The sequence below is a fragment of the Oryctolagus cuniculus genome, chromosome 9 (assembly GCF_051225735.1).
Source record: "Oryctolagus cuniculus isolate XC-2025 breed Fujian yellow rabbit chromosome 9, ASM5122573v1, whole genome shotgun sequence".
Taxonomy (NCBI): domain Eukaryota; kingdom Metazoa; phylum Chordata; class Mammalia; order Lagomorpha; family Leporidae; genus Oryctolagus; species Oryctolagus cuniculus.
The window spans coordinates 96,872,209-96,896,319 of record NC_142875.1 but is presented as its reverse complement, the minus strand read 5'-3'; the positions used below and the strand labels follow the sequence as shown (position 1 = coordinate 96,896,319).

At 39.0% G+C, this 24,111-nt stretch overlaps 1 protein-coding gene across 11 annotated transcripts in view; it reads right to left on the bottom strand.

Annotated features, from left to right (window-relative positions):
• CDK8 (cyclin dependent kinase 8) overlaps positions 1-24,111 on the bottom strand; it is a 144,657-nt gene that overhangs the window by 58,465 nt on the left and 62,081 nt on the right. For 10 of the 11 annotated variants that reach the window (XM_089304419.1, XM_089304420.1, XM_008259887.5 and 7 more), the window contains exon 2: positions 15,731-15,806. In XM_089304419.1, coding sequence (XP_089160545.1) covers positions 15,731-15,754 — 24 coding nt within the window. In that variant the 5' untranslated portion in view covers positions 15,755-15,806. Of the gene's footprint in view, positions 1-15,730; positions 15,807-17,104; positions 17,179-24,111 lie in introns of all 11 variants that reach the window. The other variant, XM_051850740.3, reaches the window with a different exon arrangement.

Genomic DNA, 24,111 nt, shown 5'->3' with positions numbered 1-24,111 from the left:
CTATGTCATTTTCTAAAATGAGACTTCAGAGACTACCTAACAATCCTCAAAAATCTAAGAGCCACTATCTAAAATCACCTATCTCCTAATTAATAAATAAGGCTAAAAATCTGATTGGGAAAATCTATACTCTGAAGTGTATACTGGAAAGTCTTCGGTTGCACTAACACAGAAGAAACAATCTTCTCTTATGGTAGCAATGCTTTCATCTGGATACCTCCTGAAGGAGCTGTCTTGGGCTCTCATCAAGGAGGTCATTTTTTGCAGAAACAGTCTGTGGTTTCTTTTCTTTCTTTTTTTTTTTTTTAATCACAGATTTGTTTGTAAGCAGATAACACACCATGAGAAATTTTTCAATGCTGGGGTCTATGTTTGCAAGCTTTTTAAGGAGCTTTTTGAGGCCTGCAAAAGCCAAAGCCTTTGCTAAATGCTTCACTGTGAATTTTCTTTGGTGGTCCTTTTTCTTTCCCTGTTGTTTCCTTTTCTCTTGCCTCTTCTTCAGCTATGAGTTCTGTTGCAGTTCTAATGACTCCAGTTGCTGAGGACCACCTCCAGGAGTTTCTCAATGACATCCGATCCATACTAAGGTTCAGTTTGTTTGCCATCTCAACCAGAGTCTTGCTGATTTTTTCAACCTCCTCATCCTTGGCAAATTCTATGGTAGCATGGATGGGCTCTTGAGTATCTTTTTCCAGGAGCTACTCATACACTCCCTGGTGATCTTTGCTTTTGCAATGGCCTGACGCAGTCATAGATGTTATAACCCTTCAAGAATCACATCACTGTCATCTGGGTGTTGTCCTCAGTTGCAGCAATTGCATGTGCAAAGGTAGAGGGTAGAGGGCCTTAAAAGCAGCTATAAGACCTTGATCCACTGGTTGGATCAAAGAGTGATGTTTGGAAGGAGAACTCCTCTTTGATACTGGCATGAAGATCACCAAATAAAGAGGAGGATTTGGGCCGACACTGTGGTGTAGCGGGTAAAGCCGCTGCCTGCAGTGGCAGCATCCCATATGGGCGCCGGTTTGAGTACCGGCTGCTGCACTTCTGATCCAGCTCTTCGCTATGGCCTGGGAAAGCAGAGGAAAATGGCCCAAGTCCTTGGGCCACTGCACCTGCATGGGAAACCCAGAGAATGCTCCTGGCTCCTGGCTTCAGATCAGTGCAGCTCTGGCCGTTGCAGTCACCTGGGGAGTGAATCAGCAGATGGAAGACTTTCTCTGCCTCTGCCTTTGCCTCTCTGTAACTGCCATTTCAAATAAGCAAATAAATCTTAAAAAAAAAAAAAGAGGAGGATGTGTGGGAACATTATCAGCAACAGGCAAAATCTTGACAGGGATACTCTCCAAACGGTACTTCTCCATTTTTCAGGGACAGCAATTCAGGAGGGCATACTGAAAGAGGAGCTGGGTCATCCATAACTTCTTACTGCTCCCATAACACACTGGCCACCCTTGCTTACGGATATGCTTGAAGGCCCTGGGGTTCTCACTGTGCCTGATCACAGTGTTTCAATTCGTAGCCTGCAACACTGCCCCAAGGCAAGATTGTTATCCTGTCCTTAAAAGCCCTGAAACCTGGCACTGACTTGATCTCCCTAAGGATGAAAGTTCTTTCAGTAGCCATTTCCAAAAGAGGAAGTTTTCATATATATTGCAGATTTCCTCTGGCAAGTAATGTTCCTCCACAGTTTATCTAGAGTTTACAAACTGTTTTTTTTTTAAAGATTTGTTTATTTTATTTGAAAGTCAGAGACAGGAATAGGGATAGGGATAGGGATAGGGATAGGGATAGGGATAGGGATAGGGATAGGGATAGGGATAGGGGGAGAGAGAGAGAGAGAGAGAGAGAGAGAATCTTCAATCCACTAGTTCACTCCCAAGATGGCCACCTCAGCCAGGGCCAGCCAGGCCAAAGCCAGGAGCTACTTACTACTAGATCTCCTACATGGGTGCAGGGGCCCAAATGCTTGGGCTTTTTCTTCCATGCTTTTCCCAGGCCATCAGTAGGGAACTATATCAGAAGTGAAGCGGTGAACCCAACATTCATAAGGGATGCTGGCATCACAGGTGGTGGCTTTACCCACTATGCTACAATGCCAACCCCTCAAACATTCTTTGGCTGCCTTCACAGGAGCATTCTCAAGCTCAGCACTCACTTTCACATTATGCAATGCACAATGACTCTTGTATTGTTTAAACACCCAGAGCTAGCAGAAATTCTCATTACTGCAGTCCACTTGTGCCTTTCTTTCAACATTGCAAACAAACTCTCTGCTTTGGCCTTCACTGCCACGTTGCTGAGAGGGACGTGCTTATGTCTGGTCTTCATTCCAGATCATCACACATTTCTCCACGTCTGATATAGCCCATTCTCAATTTTGTGTTACTTTTTTTTTTGACAGGCAGAGTGGACAGTGAGAGAGAGAGAGACAGAGAGAAAGGTCTTCCTTTGCCGTTGGTTCACCCTCCAATGGCAGCTGCAGCCGGCGCGCTGCGGCCGGCGCACCGCGCTGATCCGAAGGCAGGAGCGAGGTACTTCTCCCAGTCTCCCATGGGGTGCAGGGCCCAACCACTTGGGCCATCCTCCACTGCACTCCCTGGCCACAGCAGAGAGCTGGCTTGGAAGGGGGGCAACTGGGACAGAATCCGGTGCCCCGACTGGGACTAGAACCCAGTGTGCGAGCACCACTAGGTGGAGGATTAGCCTACTGAGCTGTGGTGCCGGCCTTTGTGTTACATTTTATCACCTTCAAAGAAGCAGATCCTTTAATAATTCCTGTCACTTGCTCTTCAAGATTGTAGTTATGATGGAATGAGATATTCCTGGCTGGAAAGCAATAATCATCAGTAATTTTTCACCTTAAATGTCTTAAGTCTCTTTCAATATCGGTTCCAGGTCAATCATTTCACGTGGTCTCTTACCAGCAATATTAGCAGTGGATTTTGCTCACTTAGGGGCCACAATGAGCAAAAACATGAAATTACATCATGCTTAAGAGGAAATGATACAATTAAGAAATCTGATAAATATGAAATGTAAGAGGCTGCTGTCAGAATAACAGCAGTATCACTATTTTATAGTAAACTTATCTTTTATATGTAGGAATAACACTAGGATAATGAGAAAAATACATAAATAGAAACATATTCATTATCAAGTATTATGTAGTGTACATAATTGTATGGGCTATGCTTTTACATGACTAGCAGTAAAGCAGATGTGTTTACACCAATATCACCACAAATATATGAGTAATGAGTGGTGATGTTACGTCCTGATGGCTATATCACTAGGTGAGAATTTTTCAGGGGCTGGCACTGTGGAGCAGTGGTTAAACTCTGACTTACAATGCTGCTATCCTAAATCTGGCATTCCAAATGGAGTGCCAGTTCAAGTCCTTGCTGCTTCACTTCTGATCCAGCTTACCTGGGAAGGAAGCAGATGACGGCCCAAGGCTCTGTCCCCGACATGGGAGGCCCAGATTGTTGTGGCCATGAAGGAAGTGAAACAGCAGATGGAAGACCTCTCTGGCACTCTGCCTTTCAAATAAATAATTTTTAAAAAATTAATTTTCTGTTCCATTGCAATCTTGTGGGACCACTGTTGTGTATATGTGATCTGTTGCTGACTGAAATGTTGTTATGCTGTGTGTGACTGTATTTATAACTACCATGGTCTGAAACCAGTACTTGCTGAGAGCTAATACTTTGGAAGAATTAAAATCTGGCCCCTCTTCGAGGCCAGAGGTTTTAAATATATACTGGGCAGTGTACTTGACAATGACAGGTACTGAGTACTCATTCTCACCCTTACACAGCTAGGTCTCAGCATGCCACCTGGCACCTTAAGAGTTCCTCATAAGTATTGGGTGACTATATGAATAAATGAATGACTATATGAATAAATGAATGTATACATTTTGTAGATGAACAACTAAACTGAATGTCATGCAACATACTCTTTGGATTCTGGTTCTATGGTCAGTGTTTTAGGTCTATGTTTAGTCTATAGACTAAGAGCACGAAACCATTTGACTTTTTAAAGATTTCTTTAAAAATCCATTAATTAGCCAAATAACAAATCTCTGTAGGTAATGATCTTACTATTGAATTAGTGACTATTACCACAATAGTAAATAACAGTGTTATGGACTAACACTACTTGTGTGTTCCCACAAAACTGACATACTGAAGCCCTACACCCTAGTACCTTAGAATGTGACTGTATTTGGGGACAAGAACTAAGTGAAAATGAATATATTGTAAGGAGCTGCGATGCAAAACAACTGGTATTTGTCTAAGAAAAAGAGATTAAGACACACAGACACCGATGGTGTCCTAGAGTGACCAACTGATGAAACAGCAAGGGAGAGGCCAACTGCAAGCCAAGAAGAGAGGCTTCAGAGGAAACGAACCCTACTTGTACCTTGATTGTGGACTTCTAGCCTCTACAACTGTGAGAAAATAAATTTCTGTTGTTAAAGTTACTCATTCTGTAGTATTTTGTGATGGTAGTCCTAGTAAGCTAATATAGTAAGTAATTATTACCACCAAGTATGTGAAACATCCTCAGTCAGGGGTTTTCTTTAGAGAGTAATATTAGGAGAAAGGTCATTTTGGCCTTAAGACAGAGTGTCCACTGTGAGATTGCAGATGGAACTGACTGTCTGAGTGGAAAACTGCCTCTAAATAAATAATACTTATATTAAAGAATTTCCAAATAAAGAGGGAGTTGTGCTGCACTTCGGAGGGTAACATTTACAAAATGCCTACATGTCAGGCACTGTGGAGATGCTTTGCTAGGTCTAGGCTATCAAATGTCCTAAGATCTTCCACTGAAGTTCTCCAGTAGGAAGTAAATGTGTGTAAGAGGACGATTCTAAAACTGTGACTGGCCGGCGCCGCGGCTCAATAGGCTAATCCTCCACCTAGCGGCGCCGGCACACTGGGTTCTTGTCCCGGTCGGGGCGCCGGAGTCTGTCCCGGTTGCCCCTCTTCCAGGCCAGCTCTCTGCTGTGGCCCAGGAGTGCAGTGGAGGATGGCCCAAGTGCTTGGGCCCTGTACCCCATAGGAGACCGGGAGAAGCACCTGGCTCCTGCCTTCGGATCAGTGCAGTCGGCCACTGGAGGGTGAATCAACGGCAAAGGAAGACCTTTCTCTCTGTCTCTCTCTCACTATCCACTCTGCCTGTCAAAAATAAATAAATAAATAAATTAAAACTGTGGCTGCAATAGCTAACACTGAGTAAGTAACGTTTGCTGAGACAAGCTAACATTTACTGAGTTATTATACATCTTCAGAGGGGTTCTAAACTCCACACAATAACCTCTGTAAAACAGTGATATTCCAATTTTACAAATGAGAAAACTGAAACACATTTTTGAGTGTGACAAGCTGGTGAAATGGTAGAGCCAGGACAAAACCTGGGAGTTGAGCAAAGGTCTTACTGACTTCAAGCATCACCAAGTGGCTGACGCTCCAAAACTGTGGGAGTGTTCCAGATGTCTGTTCTGATGAACCACAAATTCCACACTATACAGAGCACACAGCATATGATAACAAGTTCTAACATTTTAGAAGATATTTTTTGCCTTTTAAGATTTTACGTAAAAATATTTTGAAAACAGGCCGGTGCCGCAGCTCAATAGGCTGATCCTCTGCCTTGCGGTGCCGGCACACCGGGTTCTAGTCCCGGGCGGGGCACCGGATTCTGTCCCAGTTGCCCCTCTTCCAGGCCAGCTCTCTGCTGTGGCCAGGGAGTGCAGTGGAGGATGGCCCATGTGCTTGGGCCCTGCACCCCATGGGAGACTGGGAGAAGCACCTGGCTCCTGCCTTAGGATTAGTGCGGTGCGCTGGCCACAGCGCGCCGGCTGCAGCTGCCATTGGAGGGTGAACCAATGGCAAAGGAAGACCTTTCTCTCTGTCTCTCTCTCTCTCACTGTCCACTCTGCCTGTCAAAAAAAGAAAATATTTTGAAAACAAAAGGTTTAGATATTCATACCATGTTTTCTATCACGGAAACCACATTTGTTTATTCAATACTACAAAAGGGGAAAAATCTTTTTATGTGAATACTGAGATCACTACTTTTAATTATTCATTCATTCATTCATTCATTCATTTTTCAAGGTTTATTTATTTATTTGAAAGGCAGAGTTACAGAGAGGCAGAGGCAGAAAGAGAGAGAGGGAGAATCTTCCAACCACTGAGTCACTCCCGAGCTGCACTAATCTGATACCAGGAGCCAGGAGCTTCTTCCGGGTCTCCTACACAGTTGCAGGGGCCCAAGGACTTAGTATCTTCTATTGCCCACCCAGATCATAGCAGAGAGCTGGATCAGAAGTGCAGCAGCCAGGATTCAAACTGGTACCCATATGGGATGCTAGCACTATAGCACTGGCCCTAGATCATTACCTTTAATACATAATTCATCATAAACTTGATTTAGTCCAATTGTCACATATAACATCACACTTAATTTAGATAGATGTGATACAAATAAATAAAACATAATATTTAAAACTATATTCTGTCAATAAATACTACTTACATACTAAAGAAAACCTCTAATATTTCCAAAACTACACTGCTTTCTAATATTAAAATTTCAGAAAACATAAAAAAATACTAAAATAAATTTTAAATATATGTCTTAAATGTGTTGATAGTTGGGGCTGAAACCACTGTAAAAGTAAAGAAACATTATTCTAACAATCTGGTAAAGCCACTATGGAAGACAGTTTGGAGATTCCTCAGAAACCTGAATAAAGCCCTACCACATGACCCAGCCATCCCACTCCTTGGAGTTTACCCAAAGGAAATTAAACTGGCAAATAAAAGAGCTATCTGCACTTCAATGCTTATTGCAGCTCCATTCACAATACCTAAGACATGGAATCAACCTAAATGCCCATCAACAGCAGACTGGATAAAGAAGTTATGGGATATATACTCTATAGAATACTACACAGCGGTTAAAAAAAATGAAATCTGGTCATTTGCAACAAAATGGAGCAATCTGGAAACCTCATGCTTAGTGAAATAAGCCAGTCCCAAAGGGACAAATATCATATGTTCTCCCTGATCAGTGATAACTAACTGAGCACCTAAAAGGAAACCTGTAGAAATGAAACTGACACTATGAGAAACAATGACTTGATCAGCTCTTGTCCTGACTGTTGAGGAACAGCTTACTATTTTATTCTTTTCAGTATTTTCTTCTTCTACTTAACACCATTGGTTGAACTTTTTTTTTTAAAGATTTTATTTTTATTTATTTGAAACCTAGAGTTATACAAAGTGAGGAGGAGAGACAGAGAGAAAGATCTTTCTTCCATTGGTTTACTCCCCAAATGGCTACCGCGGCTGGCGCTGCACCGATCCAAAGCCAGGAGCCAGATGCTTCCTCCTGATCTCCCATGTGGATGCAGGGGCCCAAGCACTTGTGCCATCCTCCAATGCCATCCCAGGCAACAACAGAGAGCTGAACTGGAAGAGGAGCAACTGGGACTAGAACCCGGCGCCCATATGGGATGCAGGCGCCACAGGTGGAGGATTAACCAAGTGAGCCACAGCGCCGGCCCAGTTGAACTCTTCAATTAACACACAATTATTCTTAGGCGTTTAAACTGAACTGAAAAAATGATCCCTGTTAAAAATAAGAGTGGGAATAAGAGAAACATGCCACGGAACTCCAAATCCCATTGAGTTGGCATGTACCAATGCCATCTTACTAGTTAAAGTGACCAGTTTCAGTTCATAATTGATCATAATGATAGGATTAAGTGTCAAAGGGATCGCATAAACAAGACTAGTGTCTGCTAATACTAACTGATAGAATTAAAAAGGAGAGAAGAATGCAACATGGGAAGATACACAGCAGACTCATAGTATGGCAAATGCCATAAACAGCACTCTGGCCTTAAGGCATTCGGATCCAGCTAAAAAGCCCATGAGAGTTTCTCAGGCATGGAAAGCCAAGACACTTTGGCAAAAAAATGACCTAAATGAAAGACCTCTGTGAGTGAGATCCCAGCAGAAAGAACAGGCCAGCAAAGAAGGAGGTATCTTTCTCTGAAGGGAAGAGAGACCTTCCACTTTGACTATGGCCTTGTCTAAATAAGGTCGGAGTTGGTGAACACAAGAGGCTTCCATAACCTTCCATTCTCCAAGGCAGCTCATGACAAGAGCCTCGGATGATTACTGACGTCATAAATAAGAGTGTCAATTGTTAAATCAAGAACAGGAGTCACTGTGCACTTACTCCCCATGTAGAATCTCTGTTCTTAATGTGCTGTACTATGTGAATTAAAGGTAAAACTAATATTCAAATAGAAGTTTATACTCTGTGTGTCTGTGTGGGTGCAAACTGTTGAAATCTTTACTTAGTATACACTAAGTTGATCTTCTGTATATAAAGATAATTAAAAATGAATCTTGATGAAGAATGGGATGGGAGAGGGAGTGAAAAATGTGATGGTTGCAGGTGGGAGGGAGATTATGTGGGCAAAAGCCACTTTAATCCAAAAGTTGTACTTTGGAAATTTATATTTATTAAATTAAAAAAAAGTAGAGCCTGAAGCTTTGTCTCTGCCCTCCCTTCCCACCTCAAATAGACCTCTTAGAACTGATGGTCCACTCTTGTACATTTGGAATAAACTATGCCAAAGAGATTCCAGTTCACAGGAAATTCTGGAAATGTGCAAGACAAACCACTTTCAATAATACAAGGCTGAGGATGCAGAATATTCTGCTTTTACAAGAAATTCTCAATGAGTTCTCTCTTCTCTCCCCTCTTCCATTTTATAATGACTTACTGAGCAAGGGCTGTATGCTGGATCTAGGACACACTGTTAAAGAAATGGGTGACAGTCTAGGAGGAGTGGGGCAACATGTAGAAACAGAACAACCTTCTTATAACTACAACTTGTTGCAAGTGCTATTAAAGAAACAAACAGGCTATGAATCATAGAGAATAATGGAGATGAGCAGTGGAACACAGGAATTCTCTGAGGAAGATTTAACAAATGGAAGGACGGTCTCAAAACTTGCCATAAAAGATCAAAGTCTGTTTTTCCCCTTTACTTTTTTACTATATGAAATTTAGAAGTAAATAAAATAGCAAATCTCTATGTACTATTATTCAGCCACAGCCAATCTTATTTTATCTATATTCATATCCACTCCTTCCACCTCCCCTAAAATAAAGTCTCTTTTCTCTGATCACAATGTAAATAAATTAGCAATCAGTAACAAAAGGTTATCTAGAAAAGGCTCACAAATTTAATATTACATATTTCTAATTAACTCATAAATGGAAAAATATCAAAAAATTTAAAAATACTCTATACTATATGATAGTGAAAGTTGAATGTAACAACATTTATGGAATGTAGGTAAAACACCTTGAAAGTAAATTTGTATTTTTAAATGTTTACATTTGAATAGTTTAAAATCAATGACCTAGAGTTCCCACTTTAAGATAAAGAAACATAAGGTTAAAGTAATTAGAAAAGAAGAAATAAAAAAGAGTAGAAATGAATAAAATAGATAAACACAGCATCATCAATGAAAGAAGGAAGTCACTAAAGAACCTACAGATAAAAAAGTATACTAAGGGAATACAATGAACAATTTTGTGGCAATAAATTCAACAACTTCAATGAGAACAAATAATATACAAACTATAACTTATCAAACATAAGATAAAATATTAAACTGAAGATTTCTATACTTAGGAAATAATACTGGATCATGAATTTGGTCAAATATTTAACAGAATAATTACTTATACTAAATTTTCAAACTGTTAGAAAATAGAAGATGAAAATATATCACTTGTTTCGTGAATACACTGTAATTCTAATAAAAAAATTAAAAAAATTACAAAAAATTACAGACCAACATCTATCAAGGTCACAGATGTAAAATCCTTAATGTGCTAGCATATCAAATATAGCAATATATAATAAAGTAGGGATTATTTTAGAACTCTAGAGAATGCATAAACATTAGAAAATCAAAGTAATTCAGCAATAGAATAGAATAAAAGAGGCAAACTATATGATCACTTCAATATATATATAGAAAAAAAACACTTGATAAAGTTCAATACCATTTATGAAAAACATTCTCCAGATGGGGCTGGTGCTGTAGCACAGCAGGATAATGCCCTGGCCTGAAGCGCAGGCATCCCATATGGATGCCGGTTCAAGACCCAGCTGCTCCAATTCCAATCCAGCTCTCTGCTATGGCCTGGGAGAGCAGTGGAGGATGGCCCAAGTCCTTGGACCCCTGCACCAGTGTGGGAGACCAAGAGGAAGCTCCTGGTTCCTGGCTTCGGACTGGTGCAGCTCTGGCCACTGTGGCCAATTGGGGAGTGAACCATCAGATGGAAGACCTCTTTCTCTCACTGCCTCTTCTCTCTCTGTGTAACTCTGACTTTCGAATGAATAAATAAATCTTTAAAAAAAATTCTCTAGAAACTAGGAAGAACATAAACCAGATTGATGGAATCCATTAAAAATCTGTAACTAATATTACTGAAGAGTGATACTGAAAACACTTCTCCACGATTGGGAACTAGTCAAAGATGTCTGCTCTTGGGGCCAACGTGTGGCACAGCAGATTAAGCGTGGCCTGCAATGTCTCCAGCATTCCATATGAACACTAGTTCAAGTACTGGGCATGCCACTTCCAGTCAAGCCCCCTGCTAATGTGCCTGGGGCCCCTGCCACCTACATGCGAGACCTGGATGGAATTCTAGGCTCCTGGTTTCAGCCAGGCCTGGCCCCAGCCATTGTGGCAATTCAGGGAGCGAACCAGAGGATAGAAGATCTCTGTATCTTTCCCTTTTAACTCTGCCTTTCAAATAAACGAATATATCTTTAAAACAAATAAACAAACAAAAGTAATCTCTTAAAAATATTCAACATTATGTGACAAACCAATGTAGTAAGGGAAGGAAAACTAACAAAAAGCACAAAGATGGAAAGAAGTAAAACTATTCATAAACACAAACATATAACTATTTCTGTAGAAACTCCAAAGAATCACCAAAAACTTGCGAATGAATTTAGAAATGCCTCAGGATAAACAATACATCGCTTTTTAAAAGGTATACTTTTGAGTACACAAACAAATTTTAAAATTTACTTCATTTATAACAGTGTCAGAAAAGATGAATGAATTTAACAAAAGGCATGCAAAACCTTCATGCTAAAAACCATAAAATATTATTGACAGAAGTTAAAGAGAATCTTTTTTTTTTTTAAGATTTATTTATTTATTTGAAAGACAGAGTTACCGAGAGAAGTAGAGACAGACAGAGAGGTCTTCCATCCACTGGTTCACTACCCAGATGGCCCAACAGCCAGAGCTGAGAAGATACAAAGCCAGGAGCCAGGAGCTTCTGCTGGGTCTCCCAAGTGGGTGCAGCAGCCCAAGGACTTGGGCCATCCTCTACTGCTTTCCCAGGCCATAGCAGAGAGCTGGATTGGAAGCGGAGCAGCTGGGTCTCGAACCAGCGCCATAAGGGATGCCAGTGCTTCAGGCCAGGGCTTTAACCCACTGCACCACAGCGCCGGCCCCAGCGAATCTTAAAACATAGAAATATCTTTCCATTGGCTTTAAAGTCTCAATGTTACTAAGATGGTAATTCTTGGGGTTAGCATTTTGGTACAGGGGTTAAACTATCACTTGCAATGCCCGTATCTCAATGCCAGTTTTAGTTCTAGCTATACTGCTTCCAATCCAGCTTCCTACTAATGTAACTGGGAAGGCAACAGAAGATGATCCAAGTATCTGAGCTCCTGCCACCAACGAAGGAGACCTGGATGAAGTTCCTGGCTCCTGGATTCAGCCTGGCCCAGTCCTGACTATTGTAGCCATTGGGGAATGAACCAGTATATGGGGGTGGAAGATTTCTCTCTGTCACTTTGCCTTTCTAACAAAGAAAGAAATCCTAAAAAAAAAAAAAAAAAAAAAAAAAAAAAAAGGCAGCAGCAGCAGAAGACACCATTTGCAACAGTAGAATCCCATATTGGAGTGTCTGAGATCAAGTTCCAACTCTGCTCTCAATTCCAGCTTTCTGCTAATGCTACCCTAGGAGGGAGCAGGCAATGACTCAAAGTACTTAGATCTCTGCTACCCAGGTAGGAGAACTACACTGAGTTCCAGTATCCTGGCTTCAGCTTCAGCTTGGCCCAGCCTCAGCTATTGCAAGCATTTAGGGAGTAAACCAGGAGATATAAGATCTCTGTCCTTATCTCACTACCTTTCAAGTAAAAATAAGATAATTTTTAAAAATAAGTAAATAAAATACTACCTCCTGCAAAGCCATCTTACTAAAAACAAAAAAGAAAGATTTCTTCAGCCAAACACAATAGCAAAAGCAAAAATTAGTAAATTAGACTTCATCAAAATTAAAAACTTTCTGCTCATCTTAGATTGAAAACTCATGATCAAGTATATTAAAAGTAGACATTCCAATTTCTTTCTGTTTAACTGCATTTAAAGTTATCAATATATATGATAAGAATGGCTCTTCTTGAACTAGATGCAACTGTTTAATAAAAAACTATTTTGTTAAATAACAAATACAAAGAAAAGCACATGAACCACAATGAATTTTCACATATTAAACTCCTATTCACTGACCCAGAGAAAGATTAATACACAGAATGTTCCAGGCTCCTTGAAAGTCCCCTATCTCCCTGATAGTCACACTCTGTTCCTTCCAAAGGTAATCACATTCTGACTTCTAATACCACCGACCATACTTCAGTGGATTTTAACTCTTTAAAACTGACTAGTAGGAGCAGACATTTAGCCTAGTGGTTAATATGCCTGTTTCCCACATTGGACTACCCAGGTTCGACTGACAATTTTGGTGACTCCGGCTTCCCGCCAAAGCATTCTAGAAGGCAGCAGTGATAGCTCACATAATTGGATTCCAGCTACCCACATGGGAGACTCGGATTAAGTCTTCTCCCCTGGCTTTGGCCCTGGCCAACCATTGTGGGCATTTGGAGAGTGAACCAGCAAAGCAAAACTCTCTGTCTCTCAGCTTCTCAAATAAATAACATATCTATCACCAGCAATAAGCAAAATACAAATCAAAACCAAAATGCAACATATCACTTTACCCCTATTAGAATGGCTATATCCAAAAGGCAGAGAACAACAAATGCTGGCAAGGATGTGGAGAACATGAAATTCCTACATATGGTTGGTGGGAATGTAAATTAGAGTAGCCACTATAGAAAACAGTATGAAGATTTTTTAAAAATGAGAAATAAACTTGCCATATGATCCAGTAATCCTACTACTGGGTATAACTCAAAAGACATGAACACACTGTATCAGAGATATCTGCACCACCACACTGTTCACAATAGCCAAAATATAGAATCAAGCAAGATGTCCATCATCAAATGAATGGATAAAGGAAATGTGGTATCTATATGCAATGGAATATTTTTCAGCTATAAAAAAGAATGAAATTATATTATTTGCATTAATAGAAAGGCATCATGTTGAATGAAGTAAGTCAGACTCAGAAAGACAAATATCATATGTTCCCTGTGTGTGGGAACTAAAATTAAAAAAAAGAAGAAAATGTCTGTATGCATTAGTTTTGCTACAAATACAGTAGTTAATAAAACTTTGTTTTAAATATTTGTCAAATAAATTGTTAAGAATTATATGCTACTATAGTTCTTTTTAAAGGTTTATTCATTTATTTGAAAGGTGGAATTACAGAGGTAGAAGCAGAGAGGTCTTCCATCTGCTGGTTCACTCCCCAGTTGGCCACAATGGCTGGAGCTGGGCTGATCCAAAGCCAGGAGACAGGAGCTTCTTCCAGGTCTCCCACACAGGTGCAGAGGCCCAAGAACCCGGGCCATCTTCCACTGCTTTCCCAGAGAGCTGGATCAGAAGTGGAGCAGCCAGGACTCAAACCTCCACCCATATGGGATGTGGGCAAGTTTACCCACTTCGCCACAGCGCCTGTCTCTACTATAGTTCTACTGAACTGTGACTATTTTAAACTTTACTCTATATAAATGAAGTTGAATATCTTTTCCTCTGATTATTGTTTATGTGCCTGGCCTATATTCCTGATGAACTGTTGTCCTTTTTATTTGTTGAACTCTTTATTTAGTGGAACATTAAGCCTTTGACTATAACATAAATGTAAATTAGAAATATTATATCAAGAAAAAAAGCTGCAAATCTTATTACTAAAACGTAAAGGATACTCTGGTTTCTCTTCAAATCATTTAACTCTTTCGCCTTTTTAAAATGTAAAGGGGAACCAGCACTGTGGCGTACTGAGTGAAGGCACCGCCTGTATTCCTGGCATCCCATGTGGGCACCGTTTCATTCCTGGCTACTCCACTTCTGATCTAGCTCTCTGCTATGGCCTGGGAAAGCAGTAGAAGATGGCCCAAGTCCCTGGACCCCTTTTCCCATACTGGAGACCTGGAGGAAGCTCCTGGCTCCTGATTGGTACAGATGTTGAAGAACTGAAGAATAATGTAGAAGTATTCTTGTCTCAGCTTCAAAATGTTTGGGGAATAATGGAACTAAAAGATGTTTACTTTGGTGTAGAAAACATTTTGGTACCCATGCCTAGCATTTTCTACAGTATGTATTTTTTTAGAACTTTATGGAAAATGCTTGCATTTCTGATTAGGAATGTCCTCCATCTCACCTCAACCTCACCTACTCTTCCCTACATCTAACTCTTATACATCTTCCCAAACCTGGAACTTCCTTTGATTTTCCACTCTAGGTGTACATCCTTTCCCCACTGCCATACACTGCTATCACGGTACTGACACACAGTTTGTACTATAAAATTTCTAAGTTTCTTTCCTCAGCTGAGTTTAAATATACTTGAATCAGGGACCCTGAATTGGTCTATATTTCTCTTTTAGAGAAACTCTAGTCACTGTTAATACGATACACAATAAATGACTGCTGGTTGACTCGTTGATACAGGATCTGATAAATAAGATAATTATTTAAATTAGAATTTCCAGGTTACAGTAGACTATATATCCATGAATAAAACAGAAGAACTGAGGATAACAAAAGCAAAGAGTATAATACATATCTTAGAATATTCTGGTTAAAGTCAGAAAAGACCTATACTTTCATAACAATAAAAACTGAAGTAAATCTCAAAGAAGTAGAGTTCAGTTTAAATGTATGCCTAATAAGTAATGCATTAACATAAAGAACACTTCCCTTTGGATTCAAAATGAGACTCTAATTGCCACATGGAAAGTTATGCTTCCAAAAGAAAAAGGTTTAAATTTTTATATACTAAAATGAGAAGATACAATAAAAATTATATTCAATCTCATTTTAATGACATAAATACTAACGTTAATCCCATCCTATTAAAATAGAAATGCTAATTTTACATGGACTAACAACCTTTATTGCATGCAAATGAAATTAAAAATTGGACCTTTAGCTATTAGCAACATTGTTAGTAGAAACATCTGCTAATATAAAAACATTAACGTTACCATAAATTAATTTATACAGAAATTTTTGCTAGAACTGTCGCCTTTACTACATCTTAAAAAACAAATATATTTTTCCAGATGACTGATATGAAAATATTCACCAACTTTCAATTAATGTGATAAATATAATACAAAGACCTACACAGTTAACATTTATAACTTAGTTATGATAAAAAGAACTTCACTTACTGCTATTTCTCTACATGCGGACATAGAGATCCCAGTTCCTTCTATTTGTTTTAAAGCATAGTCTTTATCATCTTTCCTGTGAAAACAAAGTTGTATCAATACAGAGATAAATCTAAATTTATGTGCATTTTTAATAAAAATAAATCACCTTCAATACACATTTGACATCTTTCACATATAATCAGAACTTTTTGGAACTATGCAAATTTTATTATTTGGCAATGGAAGACTGCTTCACAGGAATCAAAAGATTGCCCACGGCTCCACAGTTATTCGTGAAGACATAGATTCAGATATAGCGTTCTTGATTCTCAATAATAGGTTCTTTCTGTTCTAACATACATAGACTTCCTGTGTGTGTATGTATGTATGTATGTACGTGAGGGACTGTGTGTTTGTAGGTACCCAACATATACACATAAAACTTGTTTATAAAACCTATTCAGGCCGGTGCCACGGCTCACAAGGCTAATCCTCCGCCTTGCGGCGCCGGCACACAGGGTTCTAGTCCTGGTAGGGGCGCCGGATTCTGTCCCGGTTGCCCCTCTTCCAGGCCAGCTCTCTGCTGTGGCCCAGGAGTGCAGTGGAGGATGGCCCAAGTCCTTGGGCCCTGCACCCCATGGGAGACCAGGATAAGTACCTGGCTCCTGCCATCGGATCAGCGCGGTGCGCCGGCCACAGCTGGTGCTGGCCGCGGCGGCCATTGGAGGGTGAACCAACGGCAAAAGGAAGACCTTTCTCTCTGTCTCTCTCTCTCACTGTCCACTCTGCCTGTCAAAAAATTAAAAAAATAAAAATAAAAAAAACCTATTCAGGTACCATTGTGTTAAAAAAGTTAAATGAATGCATCACAAAAGCACAAAATGGTTATAATTTAAAACATGTTGTCATTATAATCCGATAATTAATAAGTCACCCCCAAACATATACAACAGGTATTTATCAGGCACTTCCTATGTATCCTGAACACTATTAAGTACTAGGGATACACAAGGGTTCTTTCTTTTACAGAACTTCCTGAATCCACTGGCCTACACAGATAAATAACTAATACAAGTGTGATGATAACATAAGTACAGGCCACAGAGGTTATCTAAAAGCTACTTTGATGTTGGGACCCAAGCAAAGACTTCTTAAAAGAAATATCATCTAACTAAGGTCTAAATAACTGTTTATAATTTTTTTAGACACAGGACACCTCTATTCTCTTAGAAATTAATGAAGTCCCTGAAAAGCTTTTATAATTTAAAAATCAAAACAATTAAAAATACAAGAATGTTGAATGGACATTATAAAATGTACACATGTAAAAAAAATCACATACTACCTCAATAAATATATACAATTTTTATGTCTGTTAAAGCATTTTCTTACTCTAAAATCCAAGAATTCAAAAGCACATATCCATCAGCCACCATCACAATGGTATCATCACATCTATGTCATCTCTGAAAAAAATCCATTGTACACTCATAAGAAAATGAAAAAAGAAAATAATATCATAGCATTATTATAAACATGTTAATCTTGCAAACTCTTTGGAAGGATTTCAGGGACACCCAGACAAGGCTGCAGGTATACGACGTGAAAGAAAATGAAGAATTTGGAGGAGAACAGACATAACACACAGGTAGAAATGAGGCTGAGGATAAAATTAGGAGCCAGAACATGGAAGTCTGCTCACATAAAAAACAACAGGAAGAATTCTTTAAAGTCTTTTAAATAAGAGAATGTCAACTATATTTTACTTTGGAAATCCATCTTTGGAGGCAAAGATATAAATTTATATATATAAGATATATATATATATATATACACACACACTCACACCCATACACACACACACAAACTAACTTGCACTAAAATTATTGAGTGAGAGAAGATGATGGCTACAGCAGAATGGTGGTTAGTAAAGAGAATAGACAGAGTGCAGAGATATGAAGCAGACCCAACAGCACTTGGTGATTCATTACTGGCAGAAGAAAGAGAAGTCAAAGATAATGATTTCTACCTTGGCCAACAGGTTAATGACATCACTATTCATTGAAATAAGAAACATAACAAGAGGAAATGACTGGGGGAACAGGAAGATAATAGCTGCTTTGTATAGATTGAGTTTTTAGGGCCTGTGAGACATCTAAGTGGGCATGCTTGACAGCATACTGAATAAACATGCCTGAAGCTCAAGAGAACTGAAGGCAAATTTGCTGAAATCAGCATATACACAGTAATCAAAGCCATCAGAGTAGATGCACTGAAATCAAAGAGAAAGACTGTCACAAGAAAAAACATGTCAAGAAAAGCAGAACAGTAAATAGTGTCAAAAACTGTAGAGAAGTCTAATAATGTAAGAACTGAGAAGTATTTAGTGAATTTAGCAATGATGAAGTCACCACTGGATAGTGTACTAGGTAAAAATACAGTATCTGTAGTGATATAATAGCAGGATCTACATTGCAAAAAGCTGAATGAACAGAACATACATAAACTGGCACACGGTGTACAGGTAACTGTTTGGAGGGAAGAAAACAAGGTAATAGCTAGAATAATTGTAGGCTGAAGTGTTTTGAAGGATAGAAAAGACTTGAATATTTTAGGTGCTATTAGGAAGAACTTGAAGCTTAAAAAGACAAATACCTCTTCCATTAAAAAAAAAAAAGATTTTATTTGTTTGAGAGGTAGAGTCACAGTGAGAGAGAGAGAAAGACAGTAAGAAAGGTCTTCCATTTACTGGTTCACTCCACAAATGGCTTCAATGGCCAGGGCTGAGCTGATCAGCAGCCAAGAGCTTCTTCTGGGTCTCCTAATCAGGTGCAGGGGCCCAAGCATTTGGGCCATCTTCCCAAACTGCTTTCCCAGGCCATTACTAGAGAACTGGATCAGAAGAGGAGCAACCAAGACATGAACCAGTGCCTATATGGGATGGCAGCACCTCAGGCAGAGACTTGGCCTACTATGCCACAGCACTGGCCCCACACCTCTTCCATTTTAATAGGAGGAAAGACAGAGATGAGGCCATACTCTAAAAGGAAAGTTGGGTTGGACATGATTGGAGATTTGAGTAAAGATTTTACTCAATTAATAACCTCTTGTAAAATCAAATAATTTAAGTTCTTTTTATACTCTATCATTTCTAAAAAGATTTTTAAAAATTTGAGAGAAGGACAGAACTGGTTCACTCCCGAAATGTCTAAAGATAGGAGCCAGGAACACAAATCAGTTCTCCCACATAGGTGGCAGGAATCCAATTACTACAGCCATCACTGCTGCCTTCCAGACTCTGCATCAGCAGGAAGTTGGAAGTAGGAGTTGAAGCCGGAAAACTGAACCCAGGTACTCTGACATGGGCCACAGGAGTCTGAATTGCTAGGCTAAATAGATGCCTGCTCTCAGCATTTCTTTATCCTTTTAAAAATTTTTATTTATTACTGTCATCCACTTGAAAGGCAGAATGATAGAGAGACAGAAACAGACTGAACTTCCACACACTGGTTCATCTCCAAATGCCCACAACAGCCAGGGTGGCACCAGGAGGAAGATAGGAGCCCAGAACTCCATCTGGCTCTCCCACGTGGGTGACAGGAGCCCAAGCACATGAGCTATCATCTGCTGCCTCCAAGATGCATCAGCAGGAAGCTGGATTGGAAATGGAGCGTCGAAGACTTAAATGGGTAGTCTGACTTGGATCACACACATCCCAGGCAGCAACTTAAGTCACTGCACCACAATGCCTACCTCAATATTACTTCTAGTTATTAAACTTATATAGCTTTAACTTTGTTCTTGCACCATATTTTATACCAAATCCTTAGCCAAGAAAATGAATCCCAATTACAACATTATTTCTCTGGAAAAACATTTGTTTTATGACAATCAGCTTTACAAACGTAACTTTCTATAAAGTACCATGGGCACTCATACAAAAAAGGCTTTAAGAATGTCTGCACTTAGCGCTAAGTCTGAACAACTTCTCAAAGACTTAAAGACATTAAGAACACAAAACCAAAATGAAATAGGGATCAGAGCAAGTCTACTGTACTTTTATGTTCAGAACATAGATTTAACCATATGGTAACTGGGGAGTATGACACATTCTATTACACACAGTATTGGAGATAACATCTTAGATTTGATCTTATAAAAAGGTTGTGGAAAAAGAAATACTACATTAAACCGAAGGCTTACCCACTCATGTCATCAACACCCACCATCATCTCTTATTTTAACATGGTCAAGTTGCCATATGACAATTTCTGAATGAACTAAAAAAATTCTAGTCTGTAATCAGTTCTCTCTCCCACCCTAAGTAATTTCATGTCTCTTCATAAAAGTAAATTATTGAAAATGAGTGGGCAACAGAGAGAAGTAATATCAAATTACTTGAAGATATTTGACTACAAAAAGACAACTTCCTCTTGAGAATCACCTAACATAATTACCACCTTTATACAACAGTGCTTCGTGACTGATACAGCACATGTATATTTTATAATCCATCCACACACTTTTTACTAAAAGACACACAGGAAATAAAAATGATTTCCTCCCTAGATTCACTAATGACCTAGTTGGAGCAGATTATATAACTGAATAATTGCTATGTAGTGTTCCAAATACTAGAAATAGAGGAGACCTACCTATATCTTGAAGTGTTAAATGAAGCCAGATGAGAGAAAGCTTCAGAAATTCTACTTAAACCTGGACTATCAAGGCTTAAGAAGTTTTTCAGGAAGAGAGGGAGGTGCTGGGGAGAGAAATCAAGTTATGGGAGACACAGCAGGAAGCAGAAACAACATAAAGAAAACTACAGAAGCATGGAAACCGGCTGGCACGCTGAGGGAATAGCAGAGTAGCAGCAAGCAGTTAAATACCATGGAAATATGCCACAAAGAAAGGGCTACTGAGGACAGATGATATTTTAGAAATAAGCAGAGGTTAGCTTGGAGGATGCCTTTTATATACTACTTGTCTTAAGAGGAGTGTAAACTGTATGTACTTCACTTCACAAGGATATACAAAGCAAACCAGTACAAGAGGTAAATACTACTTCACAAAAAGCTCAGGGAAACTGTTGTATGAGAAGATTAAAAAGAAGAGGATGGAACTGTGATGAACACTTCCCTCTAAGAGAAGGGACAAGTGGAGAAAAATGTAAAATGGCTGTAAGAGTGGTTAAAAAACTGAGTAGTGTTTTTTTAAACTAGAGTACTAAGCACATGTCACAAACTTCACTTCCCCATAAAACTCTCCCACAGCCACAGTAAAGCAAAGTTTTTAACACAGACACCCACAGGGATAAAAATTAGGAGAGAAGACAACACACAAAATTGGAAACTAGCAAATGGACAAGCAGTAGCTGATTAAGAGGATTTAAGAACAGGAAATCAGAAAGCTGGCAGTGAAAACCACAAAGCAGTTAAGATTTACACAGTAGAATCTTCCAAAGGGAAGGATTTGAGCATGACACACCTCTGCAAGTAGAATTGGCTGAATGTAAGACAAAGTGTTAGAGATAGTCTAGAAAACAGGACTGTAAAACAAAGTGAGAGAAATGTAAAAGAAAAATAGAGTAGTAGTGAGATGCAATACATGAATAATTAGGAGTTCCTGAAAGAGAAAAAAAAGGAGCAAATCAATAGAATAATTTAAGGAAACTTTCCAACTGAAGAACATGATTTGCAAAACTGAGTCTGCTGAATTCTCACTACAAATGGAAGAAAATAGGCCTACACAAAGAGAATATCTGGACATGTCAGTAAGTGAAGATACACAGTACACTTCCAGTGGGAGTCGATGAGGAAGTACTTAGAAAGGATCAGGAATCAGGAGACTTGGTCTTCTTAGTACCAATTTTGGAAGCTGAAAGTTCTGGACTAGCTCAACATTGTATAAAAGCATTAAATATTGAGTATAATGTCAAGACATGTGGATTGAAATTTAAGTCCTGTGTGGAAATCTGATCTGGAGATTCACACTGCCAGCTGCAATAATAGGAAAACATTCTGCAGTAGTCAGCCAGATCATGGAGTTTATACTAGAAGGTCTATGAGCACAGTTCTTTCTTCATGGAAAAATCATGCTTTGGGAAAAACAAAACAAAAACAGTTGCACTGTGCTGTCATAAAAACTGAATTACATGAAGCTACTATGTTAAATTTAAAATTTATTATCTTTTTAAAACAATTTTAATTAGTTTTTAACAGATTCAATCTGCTTACAATTCTAAGAATATGATATTCCCTTCCTCCCACCCACCCTCTTCCTTCTCCCTTTATGTTTTAGCTTTTTATAATATATTTTAAATTTACATTACAGTAAAAAGACTTAATACATCACTGAATAAGAAGTTTAACAAATAAAAAGCAAAAATACCCTAGTTTTGTGGGAATATAGACGAAAACTATAAACAGTAATTGAGGGGCCGCTGCCTGCAGTGCCAGCATCCCCTGTGGATGCCGGTTTGAGTACCAACAGCTCCACTTCTGATCCAGCTCTCTGCTGTGGCCTGGGAAAGCAGCAGAGGATGGCCTGAGTCCTTGGGCCCCTGCACCCACGTGGGAGATCAGAAGAAATTCCTGGGTCCTGGCTTCGGATCGGCACAACTCTGGCCTTTGCAGCCATTTGGGGAGTGAACCAGTGGATGGAAGGCCTCTCTCTCTCTGTCTCTCCCTCTCTCTCTCTGTGTAAACTCTATCAAATAAATAAATTTTAAAAAAACAACAATTAAATGGAAAAATGACCATTTTACCCATATATAATAAATTTTAAAGTAGTCACAGATCATTAAAACTACAGTAGTATTACATTCTTAAGCACTGGTTTCACAAAGGTATAAAAAAAGTTTTACAAAACTATATTTGCAGCAATACTGATACATATATTTTTTCTATCCTCATTTTTTTTTTTTTTAATTTTAGCTCCCACATATAAAGGAGAATATGCAATGCTTGTCTTTCAGGGGCCACCTTATTTCACTCAACACAGTGTCCTCCAGTTGCATCCATTTTGCTGCAAATGGTAGAACATTATAACTATGTGATCATAAAGAACTGTCAGCACATACTGAGGTATGAAGCTTAAAGGGGGAAAGTCTATCAGGATGCTGGATCATAGAACAAAATCTAAGCAGTTGGGTAAGATGATAAACCAGTTTAGTTCTAATGCTTCCGCCATGTAAACTGAACAGTCTGACTTGCTTTAATGTAATATCTTTAGCACATTTAATGGTTGCAATGTTTCTAACTTGGGAAAGAATGCAAAAATTCATAAAACAGTGGCTATTAGATACATCCTCTTGGGCTGTAGCCATATTTTAAATAGTTTTTTTAATAATAGTCCTTAATCTAAAACAATTAAAGGTCCTAACAATTAATATTATTATTGCTATATTTTCATATGCTATTTAATTCTAAACATTGTGAAAACCCTTTTGTTTCCAAATTGACTTATTCAACAAATCAAAAGGAAAGTCTGGGTTCTATAAAATAATTATATGCAAATAAAATATATTAATAAATGCATGAACAATTATTTTATAGTTTTGAGAGCAGGTATACTCATGCTCATATATCAACTGTTTCAAACTGATTTTAGTTTCTAGCTTTTATTATCCTTTTTTTTTTTTTAAAGATTTATTTATTTATTTGAGAGGTAGAGTTACAGACAGTGAGAGGGACAGAGAGAAAGATCTTCCCTCCATTGGTTCACTCCACAGCTGGTCGCAAAAATAGCTGGAGCTGCACCAATCTGAAGCCAAGAGTCAAGTGCTTCTTCCTGGTTTCCCATGCGGGCACAGGGGCTCAAGGACCTGGACCATCTTCCACTGCTTTCTCAGGCCACAGCAGAGAGCTGGATTGTAAGAGGAGAAGCCAGGACTAGAACCAGCACCGCAGGTGGAGGACTAACATACCGCACCACGGCGCCGGCCCCAACTTTCATTATCCTTGACATCAGCATACTTGATGGCCGAACTCTAAATAAAAGTTGTGCAGGTTTGTCAAAGTTCTCACTGTTCGTAATACTTTGAAATTCCCTGAGTAATCAATGACTAAATATTTCTAATTGTGTATTTTATGTCAACAGATGGCCCCTTCTCTTCCATTCTAATAATAATAATAATAATTGGCTAATATCATAATTTTCCAGAGCTGTTTAATCTTATCCCTGATGGAAACAACTTTCTTCCCTTACTAGATACATATCAGCTCCATATGCTCTCATTAGGTGACTGGCTATTTGTGAAGCAGCGTTATAGAGACTGCACTTGAATACTCCATGGAAATGACTTTCCGATACTATGTTAACAATTGATTCAACAGTAAGACTCCTTGACTCCATGGCTCTCAAATTACAGCAGCACAACACATCCCTGAATTACTGAA